Source organism: Gobius niger (genome assembly GCF_951799975.1).
Source record: "Gobius niger genome assembly, chromosome: 15".
NCBI classification, from domain to species: Eukaryota; Metazoa; Chordata; class Actinopteri; order Gobiiformes; family Gobiidae; genus Gobius; species Gobius niger.
Window position 1 is genome coordinate 20454019 of NC_136866.1, and position 26803 is coordinate 20480821.

Below are 26803 nucleotides of genomic sequence, written 5' to 3' on the forward strand. Positions count from 1 at the left end.
ATGCCCTGCCTCGAGAACCATTCCCACTCCAGCCAGGTATTCAGGTGAAATAAAGTTATGTGGACAGTTTCTACACCAGTGTATACTAGTCTCTAACCAACAGCCGCTAACTTACTCCATTGATAAAGCTAAGGTTGCCTTTATTATGAGTTTACTCTCTGGTAAGGCTTCTGCCTGGGCCGTAGCTTTAGTGAACAGTAGTTCCCCAGTTTGTAATACTATGGATACATTTACGAATGAGATTAGAAGAGTGTTTGTAGACTGGTTCCTAATCAAGTCATTGCTGCAGGTGCCAGCCACGCCCCGTCAACCACTAGCTCTGCACAGAAGGGAACAAAAAAAAAAAAAAAACGATAATTTGAAGAGAAAGATACAGAGTGTGAGAAAGTAAATCCACAGAATAGAAAAGACAACAAAAATAAATGGGTTTCATGAATTAGCTTTTTAATAAATTGGCCCGCCCAGAGGTCGCTCACTGTTAGCACCCCGCCAATCCTAATTCTTCCCAGTATGTCCCTAAAAGTAAAGTAAGCTGCATTAAAAAAAGCCCTACTTTTTATCACGCTCGCATTCATATCAGTGTCAGACACCGGAGGCAAGGTGGGTGAAGTGGCTTGCCCAAGGACACACTGACAGTGTGCTCGATCTGCACCACTGTTGTCCTCAGATAAAGGTGAGCTAAACCCCGTCTACGGCGCGACCACAATGTTCTGCAAGACTCGCGAAATGTGGTCCAATCCAAAACCAAAAACTCCAGGGAAAGGAGGTCCCAGCGCACGACGGGACCGAAAACTGCTCAATGCTTTTGAGAAATGAGCTTGATCAGTCAGTGCTTTGTCAATGGTTAAAAGCTTCAAAAGACTGTGTAAAAGCATGTTGATAAGGCTGTTGCAGATAAAGTTGTGTGAAGCGATCCGCCCTGCTGTGCTGAGGCAGACTGAGTGAATATTTGATGTGGGCTCAGATGGAGCCGTCTCGGTTTCGGTTGCATTAAAAAGTCATGAGGGATCACAGACTGGGGAACAGGGAGGACGAGGAGCGATACTAAAACTGCACAACAAACTGTCTGTTACACGTTTCAGGCTGTTGCACAGAAAATAAAAAGAGACTATTTTTCTCTGCTGATGAAGTGCAATGTGAAATATAGAATGTTTCCACAATCGATAAGACACTAAATGTCGTTGACAGCACACCTCATAGCAAGTGTTGCTTCTAGAGATCCCCTGGACCTCCTCCCATAGAAACTAATGACCCAGGACTGATTCTTGTAACTAGAGCAAAGCTAATACACGTTTATAAGTGTCTTCTAGTTTGCCAAGAGTTTCATGAGCTGTAGTTGCTGGGCATCGTCACAAACAAGCTGCATGTTTACTTTCTAAGTGACACAGAGTGTTTAGTTGCTCTGAGCAGAGCCTTGATAGGAGTATTGTTATTGATAGCACACGGGACATTGCGATTTATATCTATTATGTCGATGCTGGAGAACAACAGTTTTATGTTACCGTGCTGAGCGACAGCCACGGGGGAGACAAAGCCATTGCAGCTGCTCAGCAGGGGCAGAGCCCAGACTGGACATATGTATTTGATCAATACAACAGATCAACTTACCAAAGGCATGACTATGACTCCTAAAGCACACTAGAGCTTCAGCTGCAATACTGAAGTGTCCTCTTTGATGCATATTTTTAATATATTCCTCGACTGCACATCGCAATCCATTTTGTATCAATCTTGACTTGGGATATCGCGCTGGTGTTGCAAAGCCTGGGATCCACACTCACCGCTGTAGCAGCGAGTGAGTTTCCGGCAGCGGTATACGCAAGCAGACCGGAAGTGGAGTAAACCAATCAGCGAAGGTGCAGTGTTATTAGTGGTTTTAGGTTAATATTCGCGCAGGATTATGAATCACAAAACTCACCTACTGTCGATGTGTTTTTGGTCTTTAACCACCGATTGGAGACACGCTCTTTCTCACCCTCGTGCGCCGTTCGTAGATTGGTATTGAGGGACTTCCGCGTCCTGCGAGTGACGCTGCTCGTGAACAACACATGACACAAATAAACAAATCTTATTGCAGGGGCTCGTTTCGATTTTTCTGATGCCGCCAACAGGGGCAGACTGACTCCCCTCTGTATAAAAAAATAACAGGTGGGCTGGTCTTCTGGTCTCACCAGGCTAGGTATTGCACCAAAAATAGTCACTAACACGCCCTTCTCCCCCGTTATTATAATACAAGGTGGTAGAAAATTCAAATACAATCATTAAATAATTAGATATAAATTGAAAAGTGGAGATAAAATCCTGTCGGTGTCATATTCACAGCTAACCACCTGCATCAGCCTGGATTTGAACATGCAAACTCCACAGAAAAGCCCTGTGTTTAGTCCTGACTCTGGGACCACTGGAGAAATACTGCACAGATCATTCCTATGCTCAGACTCATATCTTTTTGTTTAGTTGTGGTGGGGCTAACAAGTATTTTTATGACTTCTCTTGACAGTTGACATTAGTTGCTCGGGGCGGCAAAATAAGCCAATCTTTTTGCCCTCATTACACGTTTTGTGACATCCTTCCCTGTCGCCGACAGTGGGGATGGTCGAGTGGCTCGAGTTGTGACCAAAGGGTCAGCAGTTCAAATCCCGCAAATGCTCACTGTTGTTGTGTCCTTGGGCAAGACACTTCACCCACTGTTCACACATCAGTGTCCGCGCACACTGGTGTATGATTGAGAGAGTGAATGGGTGACTGGTTCCTTTCTGTAAATCGCTTTGGGCCTGATGAAGGGAGAACAGCACTATATAAAGAGACCATTTACCATATATAGTGTCCATACCGCCTTTGCTCTGCCCAATCCCGTCAGACCTTGGAAGTTAAGCCTGGGCCTGGTCGGTACTTGGATGGGAGACCGAAGCCTGGAGAATGTAGTGAGTGAGTGGTTGGTGGTGGTTGGAGTTACAGTTGCCCGTATACTGTATCTATGGCGTATATCTATGTCATGAGTTTCAGTTTCCACACTTTTGGACTGATCAAAACAGTCACCGGGACACTCTCATTAAGCACCATTAAATCCTCTCAAATCTTTGCCAGATCCTCCAAAATAGCCTGAAAGAGTGAAATGTGGGGGAATGCGCTTTCCCAAACAGGGAAACAAATCTAGCACTAATGTATGGACTAATGCAATAATTACACACATTATTGTATGAAGATGAAGCAGTTCATTTGCAGGTCATGAGTTGAGACCTGGACCAGAACATTGGAAAAAGCCTAAATAAAGCAGCGCGGAGCTGAAAAGGTGGAGTTAAAAGAACTAGTACGAGTAAAAATCTCACAATCTCACACTTTGCTGTACTTACCTCTATTATGAAACAAGTACTTTTTTGCTTTCACTTCATTTTATGACTTACTTTCAACTACACTACCTTTTAAAACTGGAGAAATAAAAATAATCAGAGCCTGGGCCTGAAAAAACCCTGTGTGAAATACTTTTACTATTTACTTAAAGTACGTTCTAAAGTGGATGCTTTTATTTTCTTTTACTTGAATACAGTGTCAGTCTAATGCTTTTACTGCAGTTGTAAATATTCAGTACAGTCAGTTTCGCTGTTGCTCTGTTAGATATTTATATATAGGCAAGGCAATATAGTCATATATATATAGGCTATATTATTGAGCTTTACTCTTAGTGTTTTTTTTCCTTGTACACATATCTTTATTCTATTTTCATTTGTCTTTGATTGCACATTAGCTGCACAGTTTTTTCCTCTTACTGCTGGTAAGTGCTGCGGCAATGAGTGAATTTCTGGGTGTGGGTGGAAGTGTGTGGGTATGGGAAAGCGAGTGGGAGTGGGTGGAAGTGTGTGGGTATGGGAAAGCGAGTGGGAGTGGGTGGAAGTGTGTGGGTATGGGAAAGCGGGTGGGTGTGGGTGGAAGTGTGTGGGTATGGGAAAGCGAGTGGGAGTGGGTGGAAGTGTGTGGGTATGGGAAAGCGAGTGGGAGTGGGTGGAAGTGTGTGAGTATGGGAAAGCGAGTGGGTGTGGGTGGAAGTGTGTGGGTATGGGAAAGCGAGTGGGAGTGGGTGAAGTGTGTGGGTATGGGAAAGCGAGTGGGAGTGGGTGAAGTGTGTGGGTATGGGAAAGCGAGTGGGAGTGGGTGAAGTGTGTGGGTATGGGAAAGCGGGTGGGTGTGGGTGAAGTGTGTGGGTATGGGAAAGCGGGTGGGTGTGGGTGAAGTGTGTGGGTATGGGAAAGCGGGTGGGTGTGGGTGAAGTGTGTGGGTATGGGAAAGCGAGTGGGAGTGGGTGGAAGTGTGTGGGTATGGGAAAGCGAGTGGGAGTGGGTGGAAGTGTGTGGGTATGGGAAAGCGAGTGGGAGTGGGTGGAAGTGTGTGGGTGTGGGAAAGCGGGTGCGTGTGGGTGAAGTGTGTGGGTATGGGAAAGCGGGTGCGTGTGGGTGAAGTGTGTGGGTATGGGAAAGCGAGTGGGAGTGGGTGGAAGTGTGTGGGTATGGGAAAGCGAGTGGGAGTGGGTGGAAGTGTGTGGGTATGGGAAAGCGGGTGGGTGTGGGTGGAAGTGTGTGGGTATGGGAAAGCGAGTGGGTGTGGGTGAAGTGTGTGGGTATGGGAAAGCGAGTGGGTGTGGGTGAAGTGTGTGGGTATGGGAAAGCGAGTGGGAGTGGGTGGAAGTGTGTGGGTATGGGAAAGCGGGTGGGTGTGGGTGGAAGTGTGTGGGTATGGGAAAGCGAGTGGGAGTGGGTGGAAGTGTGTGGGTATGGGAAAGCGAGTGGGAGTGGGTGGAAGTGTGTGAGTATGGGAAAGCGAGTGGGAGTGGGTGAAGTGTGTGGGTATGGGAAAGCGGGTGGGTGTGGGTGAAGTGTGTGGGTATGGGAAAGCGAGTGGGAGTGGGTGAAGTGTGTGGGTATGGGAAAGCGAGTGGGAGTGGGTGAAGTGTGTGGGTATGGGAAAGCGAGTGGGTGTGGGTGAAGTGTGTGGGTATGGGAAAGCGGGTGGGTGTGGGTGAAGTGTGTGGGTATGGGAAAGCGGGTGGGTGTGGGTGAAGTGTGTGGGTATGGGAAAGCGAGTGGGAGTGGGTGGAAGTGTGTGGGTATGGGAAAGCGAGTGGGAGTGGGTGGAAGTGTGTGGGTATGGGAAAGCGGGTGGGTGTGGGTGAAGTGTGTGGGTATGGGAAAGCGAGTGGGTGTGGGTGAAGTGTGTGGGTATGGGAAAGCGAGTGGGTGTGGGTGAAGTGTGTGGGTATGGGAAAGCGAGTGGGAGTGGGTGGAAGTGTGTGGGTATGGGAAAGCGGGTGGGTGTGGGTGGAAGTGTGTGGGTATGGGAAAGCGAGTGGGAGTGGGTGGAAGTGTGTGGGTATGGGAAAGCGAGTGGGTGTGGGTGGAAGTGTGTGAGTATGGGAAAGCGAGTGGGAGTGGGTGAAGTGTGTGGGTATGGGAAAGCGGGTGGGTGTGGGTGAAGTGTGTGGGTATGGGAAAGCGAGTGGGAGTGGGTGAAGTGTGTGGGTATGGGAAAGCGAGTGGGAGTGGGTGAAGTGTGTGGGTATGGGAAAGCGAGTGGGTGTGGGTGAAGTGTGTGGGTATGGGAAAGCGAGTGGGTGTGGGTGAAGTGTGTGGGTATGGGAAAGCGAGTGGGTGTGGGTGAAGTGTGTGGGTATGGGAAAGCGGGTGGGTGTGGGTGAAGTGTGTGGGTATGGGAAAGCGAGTGGGAGTGGGTGGAAGTGTGTGGGTATGGGAAAGCGAGTGGGAGTGGGTGGAAGTGTGTGGGTATGGGAAAGCGAGTGGGAGTGGGTGAAGTGTGTGGGTATGGGAAAGCGGGTGGGTGTGGGTGGAAGTGTGTGGGTATGGGAAAGCGGGTGGGTGTGGGTGAAGTGTGTGGGTATGGGAAAGCGAGTGGGAGTGGGTGGAAGTGTGTGGGTATGGGAAAGCGGGTGGGTGTGGGTGAAGTGTGTGGGTATGGGAAAGCGAGTGGGAGTGGGTGGAAGTGTGTGGGTGTGGGAAAGCGGGTGCGTGTGGGTGAAGTGTGTGGGTATGGGAAAGCGAGTGGGTGTGGGTGAAGTGTGTGGGTATGGGAAAGCGGGTGGGTGTGGGTGAAGTGTGTGGGTATGGGAAAGCGGGTGGGTGTGGGTGAAGTGTGTGGGTATGGGAAAGCGAGTGGGAGTGGGTGGAAGTGTGTGGGTATGGGAAAGCGAGTGGGAGTGGGTGGAAGTGTGTGGGTATGGGAAAGCGGGTGGGTGTGGGTGAAGTGTGTGGGTATGGGAAAGCGAGTGGGTGTGGGTGAAGTGTGTGGGTATGGGAAAGCGAGTGGGTGTGGGTGAAGTGTGTGGGTATGGGAAAGCGAGTGGGAGTGGGTGGAAGTGTGTGGGTATGGGAAAGCGGGTGGGTGTGGGTGAAGTGTGTGGGGAAAGCGGGTGGGTGTGGGTGAAGTGTGTGGGGAAAGCGGGTGGGTGTGGGTGAATTGTGTGGGTATGGGAAAGCGGGTGGGTGTGGGTGGAAGTGTGTGGGTATGGGAAAGCGGGTGGGTGTGGGTGGAAGTGTGTGGGTATGGGAAAGCGAGTGGGAGTGGGTGGAAGTGTGTGGGTATGGGAAAGCGGGTGGGTGTGGGAAAGCGGGTGGGTGTGGGTGAAATGTGTGGGTATGGGAAAGCGGGTGGGTGTGGGTGGAAGTGTGTGGGTATGGGAAAGCTGTGGGTTTGAGAGGGTGTATAGGTCTGTGTGAGTGAGTGCATGTGTGTATGTACAGAATATGTTGACTTTGCTGAGTGAGTGGTGTGTGCTGTGTAGGCCTGGTCCGACTGGGGACAGAGGATGGAAATTAGCTTTAGCTATAATCCTCTTTAAATGAATAAATACAATTACAAATGAAAAGGCCACTGGCCCATAGGCTGTAAGCTCCAGTTGAGAAGCTTTTAGATTTGGATAAAGCCGAACTGAAGAAAATATGCTCTGTTAAGAGGTTTTAACTACGAAACATGACTCCTTCTTTCACCACTGTCAGTCCTTCTGTGTGGCTTATTCAAACGTTCCAGTGTGTCCTTCTTCTCACAAGTGCTCGACATTTTGACAGATGTGTCCTACTTTCCCTGTATGGACTGTGTACTTTAGACTGTACAACATAAAAGGGGGGCAAAAAGAAAAAAGAAAAAAACCTCCATGGCTCCATAGCTGCGCGCTGTGTCACCGTGTTTACGGCCGGCGGGCGTGTTACCTCGTTGGGCCAGATTCCACCTGCGCTCCTCAGCGCTGAACCAAACCTGTGATGACGAACACACAACTTTTCCCGCAGCGCGCATCAACGTTTCCAAAAGCTTCGACCCTGAAACCTGTCCGGATTGCCCGCTGCCTTTTCCATTTCGTTAATATTCAACAGGAGTAGCGCGCACCTTGGTCTACGGTGGCACTCACTGTAGTCAAAGGAGCCATTCTTCAGGGTTAGGGGGCTTTTTACGCACGCCCAGTCCGTCCCCAAGGGCTGCCCAGCGCCTCATCACCGCTGGAGCCGGAATCATGGTAAGGACAACTTTATAAAGAGTGCAACTGGAAAGATTTCCTGATCCATTTTCTTATTTACTCCTCTCTTTGAAACGCTTAAATTGCATGGCTGTGGCTTCGTTTCTCGCATTTGCGCATTCAATACAGTCTAGCCACAGTATGGCAGGGCTGCAAACAATAATGACCTGTTAATTCATTTGGTGGGCCTTCCTGACTGTTGACTAAAGCAAATGCGTGTTCTTTTCTTAAACCAACTCCCTCACCTAAGGGCAATAAGCGGTAGCCGTGTGCGTAAAAAAGTTAATCTCCGGTTTAGTCTGGGCGTCTTTGAACATGTCCGAGCGAAGCATCGTGCAAAACAAGCCGCAGAAAGAACTAAGAAGGGGTTAAACGCTTTGTGTGTGAGAGCGAGAGAAAGTTGTTGTCGCGACGGTCGGTGGGAGAAATGGTTGGAAAGAGTGAGACGTGCCGCTGAAAGTTGGACAGGGCCGAGTCCAAAGAAAGCCACAGAAAAGTCTGAGGTCTGAGCGAAGGAAAAGTGTCTGAGACAGAGAGACTAGCAGAGTGAGAGAGGGAGAGAGGGGGGGAGAGAGAGAGAGAAAGAGAGAGAGAGGGGGGGAGGCGGAGAGAAAGAGAGAGAGAGAGAGAGGGGGGGAGGCGGAGAGAGAGAGAGAGAGAGAGGGGGAGGCGGAGAGAGAGAGAGAGAGAGAGAGGGGGAGGCGGAGAGAGAGAGAGAGAGAGAGAGAGGTGGAGAGAGGCGGAGAGAAAGAGAGAGAGAGGGAGGCGGAGAGAGAGAGAGAGAGAGAGAGAGAGAGAGAGAGAGAGAGACTGCCACTTGCCTGGTGCGTTCATGGGACTATGGGAAACATTTTGGTGGTGCTGTATAAATATTCACTCAAGTAAGAGTGACGTTATTTTAAAATATGTTGCTCAAGTAGAAGTAAAAAGTAGAAGCCCAAATATTTAATCAATTAAAAGTTGTGTACTAGTGTACTGTAACTGTAACTGTAACTGAGCGAAAAGGTTAGAGTCATGTTTCAGTGGTGACATGAATTATGAGAAACAAAAACATGTCATGTGAAAATGATCGTATTTTCAAAGAAAATACTATAAAATACAATACTATTCTATACTATAAAATACTATAAAAATACTATTCAATTACTACTATACTATACAATTATGTAACAATTATGTAACAAAACACAAAGTACATCTATTTTACGGGTGTACAGTTACTATTTTTTTAGTCAAGTAAGAAACATTTTACATTTTACTCAAGTAGAAGTAAAAGGTACTTGCAAAAGTACTGTTACTACTGTACTACTCACCTCTGGTGGTAAGCTACTATTGGGATAGACTGTCAGAAGTGAGGCAACCAGTCTGTGCCATCGGCCGCTCTGACCACCCACTCACTCACTACATTCACCCAAACGTTCTCCATCCAGACCTGACCAGGCCCAGCTCAGCTTCAGATTTGAGGGATCAAAAAGTGTCGTGTTTCACTTATTGGAACAAGGTCAATATGGAAAATCTCTTTAAGTGATAAGAATTTACTAACACATTTCCAAATAAAGTTTATAAGCACGTTTCACAACTTTAATATTGCCGTAATGTGGCCTGGACGTTCAAGATGTGGAAGATATGCTTAATCTTTGTTTTTTCCCCACAAACGTCTGTTTTACAAAATATTGAAGGACAAAGCCATTATAAGTCATCAAAAGGAACAGGGCAGGTGAACACGGCCAGGTTTTCTCCCTGGTATAAAGCACCTATATCAGCACCCGTCGCTCATGACTGGTTTTACTTTTCATATATTCTGAAATCGATGTGTGATTTTCCCGTCAGCATACATAATATGTGGAGCCCTCTTCTGCTGCGATATTCCGTTCCTCTTCTATCATTAACAGAACAACATGAACAGGTGCCTGGAACTAATGAGAATCCTTTATCTGTTTCACATCACTCAGACAGAACAGACAAAGGCTGCTGAGAAGAATCTCTAAGAATCTCAATCTGATGCTCAAAATGTTATACACACACGGGCGCAGAATTATAATGAACAGGAGCAGAGCTGGGGACAAACAGCAATATCAGTCTGGCATCGTCTTGAATCTTGGATAATCTGGAATTATCATGATTATAAGCACTATTCCTTCCATTCCTGGACATTTACTTCCGATAATTTCAGACTGTGTTCAAAAAAGCTGCAGCTCGGGTTAGTTTAACCCATTTTCTCCTGTTCGGCTTTACCCAAATCTAAACTGCACCGTCCAGCCTATAGGTCAGCTTTACGCCTCTTTCTTGTTTTTGTCGATTTTGTTAAAATGTGTTTCTGTTGCGTTCGTTTGGCCTTATTTTTGCTTTTCCAGCATGTTTTCGTCTCTATTTTGACGTTTTTTTTCAAGAAGCTTTTAGTTGTGGGTAATGCTGAACTGGACTAAATGTGCTCGGTCCAGGTGGGGGTTAAGAGGTTGACCTTACAAAACACAAAAAGTAGAAATTTGACTCAAAAACTCGCTCTAACATGCCTCGCTGGTCGCATATACACCCGTGCGTAAAACATGTCCCAGCCTTTACGCAGCGCCCTTGAACTCCCCACGGCACCGGTGCGTGGAGCGCTGCGGCCCCGCCCCCTCAGTACAGTATGAACAGTGTGGAGCTGAAGTTGCGCTCGCATGTGGCGCGCGGGGATGATGCGCTCTGCGACTCTTTCCAACTTTCCCCCAATGGACTTTTAGCAACAAACCTCGCGCCATTACTTGGATTTTATTCATTTTTCTTTTCTTTTTTTTGTACTTTTCTCCGTGTGGGTGAGTACAGTTAACATTGACTTGCGCAAAAGTTTTGTAAAAGTTGAATATCTCCTTTTTTTGTCATCTGTGATGTAGTCTCGAGCTTCTCTGACTGACTCCTCTTCTTTTCTCCCGTTGCTTTGTTTGTAGGAATTTAGCGCTTAAAACAAAAAACAAAACAAAAAATCCAAAAACATGTTCGGCTCCTACATTAAGAATCTGAATGATATGGTGTTTTCCACGGTAAGCTAACGACTCTGCGAGCTGCATGTCGTTGCTGTGCTGCTGTAAGGGGGGAGGGTGGGGGTAGTAGGTGCATGGCATGGACTGGAATCAAGAATAATAACCTGTGGCATTAACCTGTCGCCTCCCGCCCGCTCGTCGACAGTTGGGGATGTTTGCACTCCCACGTGTGCATGGGTTTGGCTGCTAACGGCGCTGTGGGCGGGCTGGTGCTGTGGCTGGACTGGAGTTTGGTTTGCGTGTCTTCGGTTGTGCGGTGTTTGAGTGCCTACGTCAATAACAACATCACCACGGGATAAATGACTGACTTGAACTCGGAGCATGGTTTTGGGTTAACATTCTTTGACTGCTAACCGCTAACCCCCCCGCCTCAACTGAACGCTCCTTTTTTTTCCAGTTTGGCTTTACCCAAATCTAAAAGCTTCTCGGAGAAAAGTGACAATCCAGCAACAACAATGTGGCTAAAGATGGAAAAGCAATGATATGAGAGTTACAAAGAAGCGAAAAACAACTATAATGCAACATAAAACAAAAGGAGTCTTAGCTTTCAAATGAGGCGTTACACTGTTGCTCTCCAGTCAAGAAGCTTATAGATTTGGGTAAAGCCGAACAGGAGAAAATGCGCTTGGTTAAGGTGGGGGGGTAAGAAGTTAAAGTGACACTAATGTGGTTTTGATACTTTTCTGTAAGTTTGACCCTAAAATAAATATTTAAAAAAGTCTGTTATTGACTTTGGCCCTGAGTAGATGAATATTGTGTATATTTTTCTTTTCTTTTACTGTGTGTATGGATGTATAAACATCCGATACACGACTAATGGCACTTAAAGGATAATTTCGTTAGGCTGATATCTTAATTTATTATTACAAAGTCTCGTGAAATGTGTGTCTCGGCCCACCCCCTTACTGATAGAGATGCACAATTCATTGCAGTTGATTCTGAAGGCCCTGTGAAAAGACAATGAAAGGGGAAGCCACTCAATTAACACGTTAGCCGTGGTCCGAACTCACTCATCACTTTCCAAACATATTTGTAGCGTCCCAGTTCTTCCCAGGGACAAGTTCACGAGCACATTTTACAACCTACAGGGTCACGGTCACAGGAAGGCAAGAAAAGTCGCCTGAAAGTTTGTGAAACTGATGTAAATAATAATTATGAAGTAATAATTAGATGCACAACGTTTTTGTACACTAAGGTCTGAGTTTACAATAAACTAAAAGAAGACAAAACTAATGTTGTTCCATTAGTAGGAAAATAACAGCTTCTGAAAACGACAAAAAAACAACAACTCTTGCGCATTAGCTCACAGTTCAGCCTCCTCACAAATGTCAGTGCCTCCGAAACATCTTTAATAAAGCACATTTTTGCAAATACATACTTACAACTTCACACATAAAACACTACTGTTATTAGGGTTAGGGTTGCAGTTTGCACAGAATTGGGGCTGCTGTAATTGTTGATAACATGGAGTAGATTAACATGTTATCAAGAAATCTCCAAACAGATCCTTGTTGATGGTATATACTGTAATTCCACGTTTTTCAGTCTCATTCTTCCGATTCATCAGCATTGTAAGTAAACCAGATTCAGACATGTTGGTGAAAGACTGAAAAACTAGAGTTAAGAGTTAATTTGGTCCTCACGTGCTGCGTTCTGTCCGAGTGAGTCACACGTACTAGGTGTGTCCAGACTAGACAGATTTATTCTCATAACTCTCTTCACTTCACTTCTGGCTTGTCGCAGCGCATTACTTTGAAACATAACCTTTTCCTCATCAAAGGATCAGGACAGAGCCGACTCACAGATAAAGGCGTCAGCTGTCTTTGTGGGTTTGAGGGCTCATGTTTAAAGGAATTGACAAAAATGAACCTCAACATAAGTGACATGAACTCACTTTAAAGGGACTATATGGAGTTTAACCCTAGGACAGAATCGCTCAAATTCATAACACCATCACTAACGCCGGGTGATTTTTACCTGAGATAAACCACCCGATAAAAAGTACTTGTCATCAAAATCATGATAATACATGACACGTTTGAGTCGTGTTCTTTTATATTACACTGTGCCATGTCTAATAAAATGAAGGAAAAGCATCATGAGAGGACCAGATAAAAAAAGCTCCAAAAATCCTCGAAAATTAAGAATTCATGAACAAAAAGATCCTAGAAAATAAAATAATGATGATGGAAACTTGTTCTTTGTTCCACCCATTCCTGAGATATGTGAGACTTCTCTGGTGTCCTTGGCACAAACAGCCGCAGGAGAGAGAAACTAAATATGTCATATTATGAATGTTTATAAATGACCAGCTGACTAAAGTAACTATGTGTTACTCACTCACTGTGAGGCAGGAGACACCGAACTCTACGACAGGAGCAAAGCTGGAGTTGAAGTTTGTTTTTTTCCCTCATAAGTGTTTCCTTTTTCAGTGTCAAAAACATCCTCAACTCGTCTTTGTAAACCGAGATGCTAATTAGATCCTGCGCCTGTTGCTCTTGGGAGCAGATAGTCTGCAGCCAAAACAATAATTAACATTCAGGACTAAAACACTCCCCGTCAAATTATAAAGCGTGGTGCTATTGGTTCTGCGGGAGAATTCCTGCTCAAAGTGATTAGTTATTTTTAGCTGCAACATTTCCCGACATGGTTAACTAACAATGTAGTTTGTTAGTGTGTCCAAATATTGATTCTTATTTTAACAAGAAGTTCAATCACGTTATTATTGTGAAAGTCACACATTAGACACAATTTTTGCAAAAACATTTTTTGTGATATTTATATTTTCACTTCCTTATTGAACACTGACAGGAAGTGATATAAATAGAGGTAAACAACTTTAAACTGTTGCCATGCCGACCATGTTATGTCAATAGGAAATGAGTCAAACTTACCTATGTCACTTCAGTGCCTTATAACAGATGTTATCCATCTAAATAAGTCATATTTTCTAAATCATTAAAACCTGACATATGCACTTTAAAGATTTGAGTAGGGCTTGGTACCTTTTATAATCAATTAATTACAATACTGTGTTCTGTACTCATGTGACATATTAACCTGCTGTTTGTTATTATTCCATTGAGCTGTGACAGTATCTTTCTTTAGCAAGTAGGCATCAAGCGTCATTTCTTTTGCTGCAGATATATATATATATATATTTTTTAGTTTTTAGTTATGTTCCCTTACGTTCCCGTATTTGCTGATCATGTTTTCTGATGTGGAAGGCGCCGTAGAAGATAAACCACGCAGACAACCCCAAACTACAGCAGCAGTCCACCATCAGAGGCATCGACAAGTAGATCCTTAAGAAAAAGACTTGAACCAGTTGGCCTTTGTCGAGAGTCTGTCAACAAACATGGAGAGTAAAGCATAGATTAAAAGCAAAATGAGGAGAATAGTTACTTTGATAATGTTGGTAATTTTATTCATTCACTCCATACTCGGTTGGGGTACGGTAAAAGAACATAAAAAACTACCATCATTTACAGACTATAAGCTGCTACTTTTTCCCACACTAATTTATAGATTTTTATGGTCATACTGAAAATTGCATCACGTTATCAATAACAATCCACCTTAGGGCTGCAACTAACAATTATTTTGTCATCGATTAATCTATCGAATATTTTTACGATTAATCGATTGGCTGTGAATGGTGTAGGAAAATTTGATTTAAAAAATACATAAATTATCACATAAAGCTTAAGTGGCGCCGCTTGAGGACATGTTGATGGAGGAAACCTAAAGTGAATGTTTGTTGGAGGCTCTTGGCGCTAATTCTGCTTCTGATTGGACGAGACACAGATAGATATTTATGTACAATGTACAAAACACTGCAGACCCTTACTATGAAAAACAAAGTAGGTTTTCATCAAAAATATTACATTTTCATGTCATTTTTGCTCATTTGAGTCTGTGTGAACCAGAAAACGATTAATCGATTACTAAAATAGTTGTCGACTAATCGATTAGTCGTCGTTTAATCGTTTCAGCCCTAATCCACCTACATTTAATACAAGTGGGTCCAAAAATATTCCGCTATTTCTAATGAAACTCCGACGTAAGAAAGACGCAAACATAAAGTTTTGGCGTGGAGACGATGGAGAACTCACATGGTTCCTTTGGGACATACAGTATGTACCCACTCATCTGCCCAATCACTCAGCTGATCACTGTCTGTCTGTGGTGTTTACTGCACACTGGGGCGGGGGCGCGAGACCCTTCCACCATAACGGCTTCAGCGGCAAAATGAATGTGTTTAATTCTGTCACTGCTGAAACATTTTGGAGGGACAAAGCGCGGTATGGGCTAAATGAATCAAAAGCCAGCCTGGAGGGATTCACTCACCACAGACCTGGCTCAGAGCAAATTCCGAACACTGGGAAACTTCACACTGCACAGACAGGCCGAGGAGGGCGGCCCTAAACTCGGCCACACTCCACTGTGAAGGCAGCGCTTTGGTAAATGTAAAAGTAAATGTACCTGTAGGCCACCGTTCCTTTGAAACAAAGAGAAAAGTCCAGTGTTTCCAGTGGGCTGATGGTGCTTCAGACAGCTGTGGCTTAAAGACCAGTGCGGCGTGTCTACGTATGTAATCTAACATGTTGCCTCCAACACTGCACACTGGTCACTGTAATGGTGCCCAGCCATAGTTAGAAGTGGATCAAGGTTCCAAGAGTCTCTATTATCCCTGAAGGGAAGCTGGGATAAAAGAGTTCTTATTCTAGTTTATTTAATGCATTTCCTGCTCTTTTTCCCACAAGCGTGCACAATATTCTGCAAGTGTATCCTGTTTTTCCCAGAATGCACCAAACCAGAATAAGAAAAGAGAAAAGAGTCAGTGAAACATTCTCATAGAAGCCCTATCAGCATTACAATTCTAGAGCTTGTGATAAAAATACATGCACTGGTTACCTTTAGGGCTTTGTACAGACTGCATTCTTGCAATATAAATATTACACAATGATCGCCTTGGATGATTGTCAAGGCAGTGCACTATGGGAGAAATGTGATCTGCAATGCTGACACTTGGTATGATGAATATGATAACGTTTATCTTCTCTTATTCTACCAATAATATTTCATTATACTGTTTTGACACCGGATCATCTAAACTGATCAAATGACTTCAATTCTGAATTCCTCCGTTGGATTCGTCCTATTTCCAAACCCGTTTTAAATTTGTTGTATAGGTTGAAATGGGATGAACTGTGAACCAGGAAGTAGCGCTGATGCTAAAAACAGTGCAGGTCAGTTGTTGTTGCTCCCTGAAAGTTGTGAAACGTTTTAATAAAGTCATCCGTGTGAAGAGTCGGGATGTCAGGAAGGTGTGAGCACAGTTAGGAACATTTTTGGCTGAAGCCATGTGCAGGGCCTTGAAGAATTATGTTTGAAATCAATATTCAGAAAGCACATCCAGTTGCTTTATCTAACCACTGAATGTGTTTTCTGCATAGGTTCCAACAAAAACAGGCATAAAAAGGCTTTTGGTTTGTGCTGTTTGCTCTCATTTGGTCATTTCTAACGCTAATGTTAATTGGTAATTTAATCTTGATTTCTGATTTCGGACATTTCTGATCACAACTTCAGAAAACTGCATTTTGCAACGTGCTGAATAAATACTCTATACTCTTAAAGCCATTTGATTTGGTCCCACAGTGGTTGTGGGAAACTTATTCCTCGTATTGATAAAAAAACACCAGTGTCACTTTTCTGTTTCAGATTCAGAAAACTTTATTAATCCCAAAGGGCAATTAATTTGCAAACGTCCGAACATTTCACAAACAGTTATGGTGCGACACTGCCAACAATTCAGACAAGATACAATAGTCAAACAATAGTCCATACCAATAAAAACAGAGCACATTCAGTGTTACGTAATAAACACATTCACTTCAGAACAGTTCAGAGGGAGAGGGACAAAAGAGTTGGAGAAATGATTCGTTTTCTGAGCAGGTAAATAAAAACAACGTCCGGAAGGCATGAACGAAAGGACAGAGCCTGGAGAGGCCGACATTTTTGGAACATTTCTCAGCCTTTGACTGAGAAATGTTCACATTTTTATTATGAATCAGATTTCTTAGATTTTTTGACATAATAGTTTATTGTCTTGGTGTGCATGTGTTAGGATGTATACACTATTCAAAGGATAAAATGATATTTTTATTTTAGAAATAGAGTAAAATTGTAAAAAAAATTAAAAGAACGAGCAGTTTCACAGTGTCCGTTAACTTGTCCTCTCTTCTCGCTCCAGTCGGACAGCCCGGAGGAGCAGCCCAACAGCAGCAGCGTCCTGGGCCGCATCGGGAGCTGGCTGTGGGCGAGGAGTCCCATAAGCTCCACAGAAAATGCCTTCTCTCCGACCAGCCCGGAGGACGAGCAGCAAGACGCTTTGACCGAGGACGTCTTCTACCCCGTGTCCCAGCCGGACAGCCTGCCCAGCGGGGAGGAGACCGCTGAGGAGGAGTGGGAAGAAGCCAGCAGTTCCTTTCACAGTGGGAAATCAGCCGCAGACCAAAATGCTGGTCGCTTGACGTACTTTACCCGGGAAATATCAGGGAAGTCTGGTGAGAGGCAAGTGCAGACAGGCAAGAAGCTGCACGTCTACCTCGAGGAGACCAGCGTGTCAGGGAGCGCGGGACAAGAAGTGGTTTGCAAGTATTCCAAAAGTTTACAAGTGCGCCCCAAATCCAGGTCCTCTGTCAGCTTGGACTCAGAGAAGGGGCAGAAATACTCCAGCGCGCTCGTAGGGGTCAATTTGAATCCTCACAAAGGAGACAATTTGGACAGAGGAGACGAGATGGGCCGCAGGAATGCAAGGAGGAGGTACAGGAGGGATTCACAGGGGGATCCCGCGGACAGCGGCAACGTGACGCAAGCAAACAAAGAGCCGACAGATAAGGGCAAAGCCAATAGTCCCAAGTCCACAGCAGCAGCCAGCCCCGCCCCCAAAACTACCCCCGCCCCTGATCTGTCACCTGCCTTACCCGAGCAGCAGCAAAGCCGCTCTTCCGGTCCTGGGGATTTGAATTCAGGCCAAGACAACAGCTCATCGGCATGCGGCGAGGCGGCAGTACAGGCGGCTGAGGCGGCGAGCATGGAGGCAGATGACAGCTTTTACCGAGTGGAGCGCAAAACCGAGACGCCCGAGTCCAAGCGCCGGAGCATGAAGGTGTCCAAGAGCGAAATCAAGCTGTTCTCCAAAAACGTGCCGCTGCCGGGCCGGGCCGAGGCCGGGCCGAGTGCACGGAGCAAAACAGACTTTAGGTTGATGGTGACGAGAGAGGAGCCGGGCGGGGAGGAAACTACAGCTGAGCTCAGGTAAGTGAAGGACAGGGGATTTGATGGTGGGTAGACAAAACTAAATATACTCAAGAAAGAGTTCTGTTGCTTTAAAATCATTTCACTCCATTAGAAGTAAGAGAAAGCAGTGACCTAATTACTAAAGCAAAAGTGTTAAAAAAAAAATACTACTGACTGTTGGAGGTTAAAGGTCTCATTTATGGTTTACACAGGCATAATCCACATAAAGCATAGAAACAAGCTAGTTTGGTCATTATTATTTTCTTTTTATTAATACACTGTTAAAATAGATACAATATATTTTGTTTTTTGAGATAAAGGGACAATAAATTACAAACTTAACCCATTTTCAAATGCCAACAGGTAGTTTTTGTATACTTTAGTAGAAGTAAAAGTTACTGTGTCCTAAAAGGATTCAAGTGTTGCTCAAGTACATGGAGCTGATAACAAATCAGGCTCATGCTGCAAAAGGATGATTTCATTTCACTTGAATTTCAACTTGTTGAAACCTGCTGACTATATGTTATTGATCGGATCTAAAATATTACATGAATTTTCTGCTGGAAGGGGGGGCGTTACATTGGATTCCACCAAATCTACATGTCTGAGAGAACATTGACTGCATACGTTTGTCGTAAATACAGAAACGTTTTTTTGCTCCAAAGTTTCCTGATTCACTGTTGAATATTGACATTTCCTCTCATTCCTTTGTTTGATGGAATCCTAAGGAATGAAAGGAGTGTTGAATATGCGGTGTTACGCAAGTAGCAAACATGTATGAATGCTGCAAAACACACAACTCCAGGTGTGTTTTCCATGACATTATTATAACACTGCGGTAGCAAAACAAAGTGTCAGTTTTAGACAGCTTGAAATAAGAAAACAAATGTCAAAACCGGCCTTAGATACCTCAAAAATAATGTTACATAAAAAGGATGCTTGCTCTCCAGTCATGTAAGCGCTTTTCCAAAGTGCTGTCTAAACTGTATATGTATTGAGATTCAAATCAAGCTAATCAGCTCAAGTCAATTAAGTAGTTGTAACTTGGAAAATTGCTGAAAACTCTGCAATTATAACAACATTCTTACTGTAAGGCTGCATAACATATTACTACATTGTCATTGCAATACGAGGCGGCAGAATTAAAGTTTCAGGGCCCCAATCTGACTTGTGAACGAGAGAGTGCTGCGTGAGTCAAAATGCACTAATGCCTCTGCTGTTGAACAGATCGACATGTTTTTGAATTGAAAGATAAAGCAATGATTAGTTGTTTCACAAATTTGATGTTACACTGTAAAGTTATTAAAGGGGGGGTATTATGCAAAATCGACTTTTTCAAGCTTTACATCATGTTATTATGTCATTCCCTCATTAAAAACATGCCTGAAGTGTTGTCTTGGCACATTCACGTATTTTTGAGTAATCTGTAAAAACTCTGATGGCAGCCATTTTAGGGATAGGTTTGCCTGAGTCCTCCTCGGAACGCCTCCACCTCCTGGAGACGCCTCTGACCTTTCGTCACCAGCCGAGTAACCAACCACTGCTCCTAAGCAGAACCCCCTCCCCGCAGTGTCCAGCCCTAAGATGTAAACAGAGTCATCATGGAGGATTAGCTTCATGTATTTTGAACCGGAGCTACACTTTTACAAAGACATACATCAGTGTTTCTGTTACCGAAACACCCAGGATTAAAACCGGTGACAAGAACACTTATTTCAGAGGCTGGTTCTGCGCTGGGAATGTCTTAGGGCCTTGATGATGCACAGAGCCTCCAGAGAAAACTAATGCTAAGTCATCATGTGAAAACGAGAAATATGCACGAATAAAGTCAATAAAACCACCACACACATAAAGAACCGTTTAACAATGATCACACACGGAGCCTGGCTTGTTGATTTGGAAGTTTATTGCTCACATTTCATCTACAATGGGTCGTAGCTGAGTGGTTTCTCTCGAAGATAACAAGTATTAGCAGTTAGCCGCTACGTTTAATTGAAAACAAGCAGCCTATTATGCACTTATCTCGTCAGTAAAACATGCAACTACTTGAAGCAGCCTTTATGATGATCACACACGGAGCCTGGCTTGTTGATTTCGTAGTTTATTGCTCACATTTCATCTACAGTGAGTTGTAGCCGAGTGGTTTTCTCCCGGAGCTAAGGCACCATTAGCCGCGTCAAGCTTACAACCTTCACCTTCACAACATTCCTTGAAAACAAGCAGCATATTATGCACAAATAACGTCAATAAAGCAGGCAACTACTCGAAGCAGCCTTTACGATGATCACACAATGAGCCTGGCTTTACACATTTGTGGTTTATTGCAGACTTTTCATCAACAATGAGCTGTATTCGATTATAACAAGCTAACGGGTAACCTCGAAAAACCATTGTCCACCTGCACAGATAATGTCCGTCTTTGAATCGTATGGGCTCCTGCAGATCCTGGTGTCGTCCATGGGGGTATAGTTAGAGATCCATAGGGCATGGCAGTTGCAAAGAGATAGCCTCCAAACAGCAGTTATTTTTCAGGCAAGAGCCCCTTCCAAGCGTCCAGTGTGGAAGGTTTGTCTCCAAATCATATACTGTGTGGCCATTGTTCATAAAGTGATAAACAGTAGCTCCTTTCCAACAATAAAAATTAAAATGCACCCATCGTAGTTTCAATACTGTGGAGTGTTGTGATGCCACAGACAGTGTGTGGAGGGGGCGTGTCTGAAAGGGTCAGGGAGCGTCTTAAAGAGACAGAGGCCTATTTCAAGACGTTCACTACAGCCATTTTGAAAGAGCAATTTTATACAAGGCAGTTATTTTAATTTACTGCATTTACAGACCAACAGAAGGTTGCGTCATCGTGTGCTATAGACTGGTGCTATGTGATTGAAAAAAGCATAATGCCCCCTCTTTAAATAACGGTAAATAAACCCAACCCAAACCCTTTTCCTGGCTTTAACCTTAATTGTATCCCCTTATTTATTTGTTTATTTGGCATAATGAACATACATGTTGCACATGCAAGTGAACACGATATGCCGGATTGTAGCCTGGGACTAATTTGCATCCGTTGTCCCACATTCACACTCACAAACACAGTCTCATTTGTCCTGGTCTATTGTACATGTTTGTAGTGGTAGGGGAAACCAGAGTACCTGGAGGAAACCTACGCAGACACGAGGAGAACATGCCAACTCCACAGTCAGGACCAGGTCATGTGGGACTCGAGCCTGTGACCTTCTTGCTGTGAAGCACAAGTGCTAACCGCTGCCAATACCACATGCTTGTAGTACTCATACTCGTACTCATTAATGTTGTCCCGATACAAGCTGCCTTTATTACAGACTGCACTCCCTAAATCAGAGTCTGTACTGGATTAAACCAGTGCTAAATGTTGTTAAAGTTAGCTGCTGCTAAGTTGCTATAGGCAAACACACAGGAAAATCCACAGGGAGATGTAGTAAGCAGTAGGGCTGGGACGATCCACTTTTGTAACGATCCGATATGTATCACGATACTCAGGGACCGAGCCGATACGTATCTAGTTTCAATAAGTAATTATGATAAGTGATATGTTTATCTTAAAATGTCCGATCCAATATTTTATCCCAGCTACTGCGAAAAGAGGCTAATCTTATCTTATAGTAATAGAAATAAGTAACCGTCTAAATACTATTATAAAAATAGTACAACACTGGCATTGAGCAACTTTTGGACATGGGCTGTTCTGTCTTAGATGTAACTGTGGACTTTACCATCTCCATTTAACATCTTTATAAAGCACAATACAACACAATAATCTATGCACTTCAAAAAGTCTGTTTGAAGAAAATGCCTTGTACTCGTATCGGTATTGGTTTTAAAAAAAAAGTGGTATTTGTGCATCCCTCTATAATTATGACGACATAATTTCAGCTGACAAAATTAACACTGCTCACAACTCCAGGCCCTAACCTGACAGTCGTCGGTATTATCCACAACCACATGTGATGTATCTAACAGCTACAAGACACTTTGCTTTATTAAGTCTTGCTTCCACTTCATTTGATACACAAAGAAATTGCAGGCAATTTTGTATTCAATAGTTAAAGGAATAGGCCACCGTTTTCACATACTGAGATATGTTCTTACCTTAGCTTATAGACGAGTTCTTTAGGACCTGTCTGGTCTTCCCCTGTGCCTTCAGTCACGTAAACACAGCGCAGACGGCGTTAGCATTTAGCCTCTCCTCCTCTCCACTATAGCTCCAAAACTTTAAAGATAGAAGCTACCAAGCTCTTCCACGTTTCCCCTATTTAAATATGGTTATGTGAAGTGTTACACTACAAAGTATAATTACACAAAATTAAACAATGTGGATTTTCTAAACAGATTAAAGGGGGAACTATATTGTAAGGCGTAATAATACCAGGAGTATGATGCTAACGCCGTCTGCGCTGTGTTTACGTGATTGACGGCACGGGTGAAGACCAGACAGATACTAAAGAACTCGTCTATGAGCTAAGGTAAGAACATACATGCCTATTCCTTTAAGACTATAAAAACAATTTTATAAAGGAATCGCAATTTAGTTCTCACAATGCACATAACTCATTTTGATATTAGTCACAAATCCACATCTGATTTCAGGTTATTCAAGTTAAGTAAGTCTATGTTGTGAATATGGACATCCACGATTCTGGGCTCAAACGTCATAACAAAAGGCTGATCTAACAGCCATAAGATGGTAAAACAAGATTTAGATTTGGGGAATATGTAGAAGACAAACATAGTTTACACCTCCATGTATAATAAGTGTAGAAATAAGAATAATATGAGTTTTGCTCCTGTGGAAAGTGTATCTTATTGTGGTAAGTGTACCGCAATTGTTGGGTAAAGCAGAGACTTGCGTTTGAATGTGGGAGTGCTTACATTTGTATGATGGAATCGCTTCATTGTTAATACTGCAGTATGTACTTATAGCGGCCATTATTGTGGACATGTTATTGTAAGGTGGAGTATGACAACACACAGTGACTCATATTACAAAGTGCACTGCTCCACCTACTCCTCTAAACCAGACTTGAAGGCCGAAGCCGTGTCCACGTCAGAACAAAATACATCAAATTGTCTCTTGCCTTTCAGTCACGTGACCTTTGTTGTTATGGCGGCCAATTTGAATATTGAAGCAGCATTATGCAGCACTACAACATGTAACAATATTGACAGTGGCATTTACTCGTACTCCTTGCTCAAGAAGATATCAGTAAAAACGCAACCCCAGAGAGCGCACATTTATGTGAAGAAACCAGTGAGTCAGTGTTTAAGCTGCTCAAGACGTTAGCATGCTACCGGTTAGCATTTAGCTTCAACAGCTCAGCTCTGACCTCTCCAAGAGAAAGGCCTGAACCACACTCCAAACATCTAGCCTCGGATACAATATGTGACAGAGGTCAGAGCTGAGCTGTTACTGTAGTATTTCCTCAGTGTTCATAGATATGAGCCACATATGTGTTTATCGTGTTGAAGCCATTGGCAGTTGATTGAATCCACTGTCAATGGTAGCATTCTAATGTCTAACCGGTAGCATTGTAATGTCTTGAGCAGCTTAAACACTGACTCAGACTGAGATCCTGTTGACATGACAAACTGTAAAATCACAGAGAAAGGTTTTCTGTTTCTTCTTTGATGTGTTCATTTAGTCTGAGGAGTGAAGCAGATCTTTAGTAAATCCTGCTGTAGCTCGACAGACAGAGCTGCTACGTCTGGTCCACATTTGCTGGTTATATCAGATAAACGTGCGTCTCTGGGGCTGTGTTTTAACTGTTATCTTCTTGAGCAATGATTACAAGTACATAAAAATGCCACTGTCGATCAGTTGTCTTTCATTTTCATCCTGAGTAGAGATATTGCTACACGTTGTAGTGCTGCATAATGCTCCTTTTTTTTTAATGCATTTATTATTTGAAAAATTACAAGACAGTACACTTGCACTCAGTTGGTCCATGTGTTAAAACTAATTAGCTAAACTATTAGCTAAACTAATCAAATGGAACAAGAATATGCATGAAAACGTGTCGGAAGCTGCAGTCCCTGAGTGTGCTTCAGTGGGTCAGGGCTACATGTGTTCAAATTACATTAATAATTAAATGCTCTCTATGAAATATAATTTGTTTGCAATAGTGAATTTTGAACTGTTACTGGTGATCCATTCTTGCATTTCCTTACACATTGCTAACATCCCAATTCCTCAAGTGCATGAGCAGAGGCGTGGAGTACTCAGTTACTTGTTTTAGAAGTTCTTTTTATAGTAATTTTATAATGAAGTATCTTATTTGAAGTATGGCACTTGAAATAAGTAATTAATTAATTAATTTCACATGAAGTTAGATGAATAAATCTCATTTGACCTGAAATAAGAATAAAACATTTTATTCATTGATAGATTTATTTGGCAAGCTAGCATTACTCAGATTAATATTCTTATTTTCAGTAATTCTAATTTATCAATGTCATTTCTAGCCTGCTGGTTCACAATTTATAAAAATGCTTATAAGCTCTTCAGTTCAAAATAAGACCCCGTGGAGACAGTGATATTTATTTCACTGAAGAAAATAACAGATTGTAGGTGTAATTTATTTTTAGGAATCATTTGGTGCTATTACTTCAAAATAACAAAGTGTATCCTTCTTTTGCAGAACAAAAGAGGCCAAGAAACCAGAAGACAAAGCTAAACCAGCTCCTGGTCGGCTCGTGGACAAAATCAGCCTGTTTGAAAACAGAAAAATAGGAGGTCCACAGCTTTATGACACTCCTAGGAGCGCGGACGTCTCCCCGATCAGAAAACCCACAGGCAGGCTAAAAGCGGAGCACGCCTTGTCCGAGCAGAGGTCCCGGTCGGACGAATCCTTGGACAAGAAAAGATCCAGTTCTACTTCCCCGCCTCGCCAAAGAGGTATGACAATTAAAGAGCGCGTCAAAAACTTCAATGACGCGTCTCTGACTGCGACGGCGAGCGGTCCCAAGCCAACCATCTCAAGAATCCATCACAGGGTCACTGCCACCAAGTCGCTGGAACTTCTGGACATACCGGACCAACTGGAAACTGCAAATGACAAGGCTGTTTCGAAAGCACATGTGTCGCAACTCATCGGGGCGGATGCAAAAGCAAGTGCGGGCAACTTGAAAGTGGAAACGCTGGAACTAACAAAGAAAGAGGAGACCAATACAAGCGAAACTAAGGATGCAAACGATTTTAATAAAGTGCCGACAAGAACAGGGTCTAGGAATAAGAAGAGGAGAAGTAAGGAACCGGCAAGTCCCAAAACAGAAATAGAGCAACAGTCAACAAAACAACCCCTTGATAGTGTAGATGGTAAACCAATAGACCAAGAGGGCAGTGCGAATATTACAACACAGGTTACAGATTTTGTCTCTCAACAAGCAACGTCAGATAGCGGCAATGTACAGGATACAGCAAAAGTTCTGCCTAAAAATACTAAATCAGAAAAAATGCCTCCCGAAAGTCCTAAGGAGACTAAACTAGACGCATCTACTGCTAAAGAAGAAGTAATGATGAGTATCAGGCAGAAAAAAGCCATTGTAGACGTTAAAAACAGAAACAAAACTATTTCAAGCTCCTCCGTAAAGCCACCTAGGGAGGACACAAGAAAAAAACTAGGTCCCTCCAAGGGTCAAGACGAGGTCACAAGTTCAAGTCCACGGCAAAGCCTCGATGACAAAGAAGGCAAAACCGAAGGTGCCCCGGAGGTTGAAAATAGTAGTAGCCTGAGAATTAAGAAGAGCCAAGGGAAACACGTTGAAAAAGTTAGATCAAGCAATGACAAGAATCCAGTTGAGGCTTCAGAGAGCCAATGTGATTTACATAAGAAAAAGGGCAATGCATCCGCTGACACGCAAGAGGAAGAAGCAGTTTCAACGACTGATAAAATAGTCCAAGACTCCAAAGAAGCTAGCTTGAAAATTGAGAGTGAAGTACCCACAGTTAAACAAGTAAAGTCAATACAGAAAGAAATTGCCCAAGATGACAATACAATGTCGGCAGGCACAACGTCGAAAGAAACTACAGGAAATGAACAAAATTTGCCCAGCGTTAAACAAGCTGCAGCATGTGCTATTGACAAAATCGAAGAAAATAAGGCACAAGCAATGCAGAGAGAAGGTAAACAAGAAGCTCCCAGTGGAGAATTAGAAAAAGTTGCTGAACGCGGACTGCACAGGCCTTGTGACAAATTGAAGGGCGCTGCAGAGTGTAAAGATGAAGGACCCTCTAATGAAGTGCAGAAAAGTCTCTCTGTTTCTGAAAACAAAGAAGCAGCCACTACAAGTAAACAGCAACGGGCCATTGACAAACTGGAGGGTGCGACAAAGCGTAGAGATGAAATAACCCCAAATGAAGCGCATAAAAGTGTTCCAAGTAAAGAAAAGAAAATAGATTTGGCCAGCGTGAAGAAAGACGTCGCTGCTACAAGCAGACAGCTAAAAATAAATGATAAAACAGACTCACGGGCTGAAGACAAATCCACATTACATAAGCAAACAAAGGAGATTATTGTCGAAAATAATGCTAATTCATCAAATGCTAAAAATGATCCTGATCCTTTAAGTGAAGTGCAAAAAAACATTGGCAGAAAAGATTTTGTAACGCCAGCAAAGTCAGCCGAAACGCATGAAAAAGGGACAATTCAGGACTCAAGTTTGTTAGAAAAGGATGAGGCTAAACAAGACGCCACTGAGGAGAAAATTGCCCACTCATCTGTCAGCAAACCCGAAACTGATCTGTCTAATAGTTCCGATGAAACAAAGGCTCCCATTCACAAACGTCCTGCTATTCTACCTCAAAAGGACCAGGAAATAGCCAGCCAAAACAGTGTCCCTTTCACAAGACGGACAGATGGCCTTGTCAAGGGTGAAAAAGGAAGATTAGCCTCAGATTTACCTGCAACGGGGAGGAATGCTAACAAGTCAAAGA

General features: G+C 43.5%; 2 protein-coding genes across 2 annotated transcripts in view; both read left to right on the plus strand.

The window, feature by feature from the left end:
- On the plus strand, nucleotides 1–26630 carry LOC306975063 (uncharacterized protein; the record flags this gene model as incomplete). Its single annotated transcript, XM_079572482.1, has 4 exons — nucleotides 1–36; nucleotides 16757–17856; nucleotides 24510–25824; nucleotides 26622–26630. The coding sequence occupies 4 exons, from the start codon at nucleotides 1–3 to the stop codon at nucleotides 26628–26630; spliced, it is 2460 nt and encodes an 819-aa protein (XP_079428608.1).
- Nucleotides 1–26803, plus strand: part of LOC306975203 (beta/gamma crystallin domain-containing protein 1-like) — a 282258-nt gene that overhangs the window by 174828 nt on the left and 80627 nt on the right. The window lies entirely within an intron of this gene.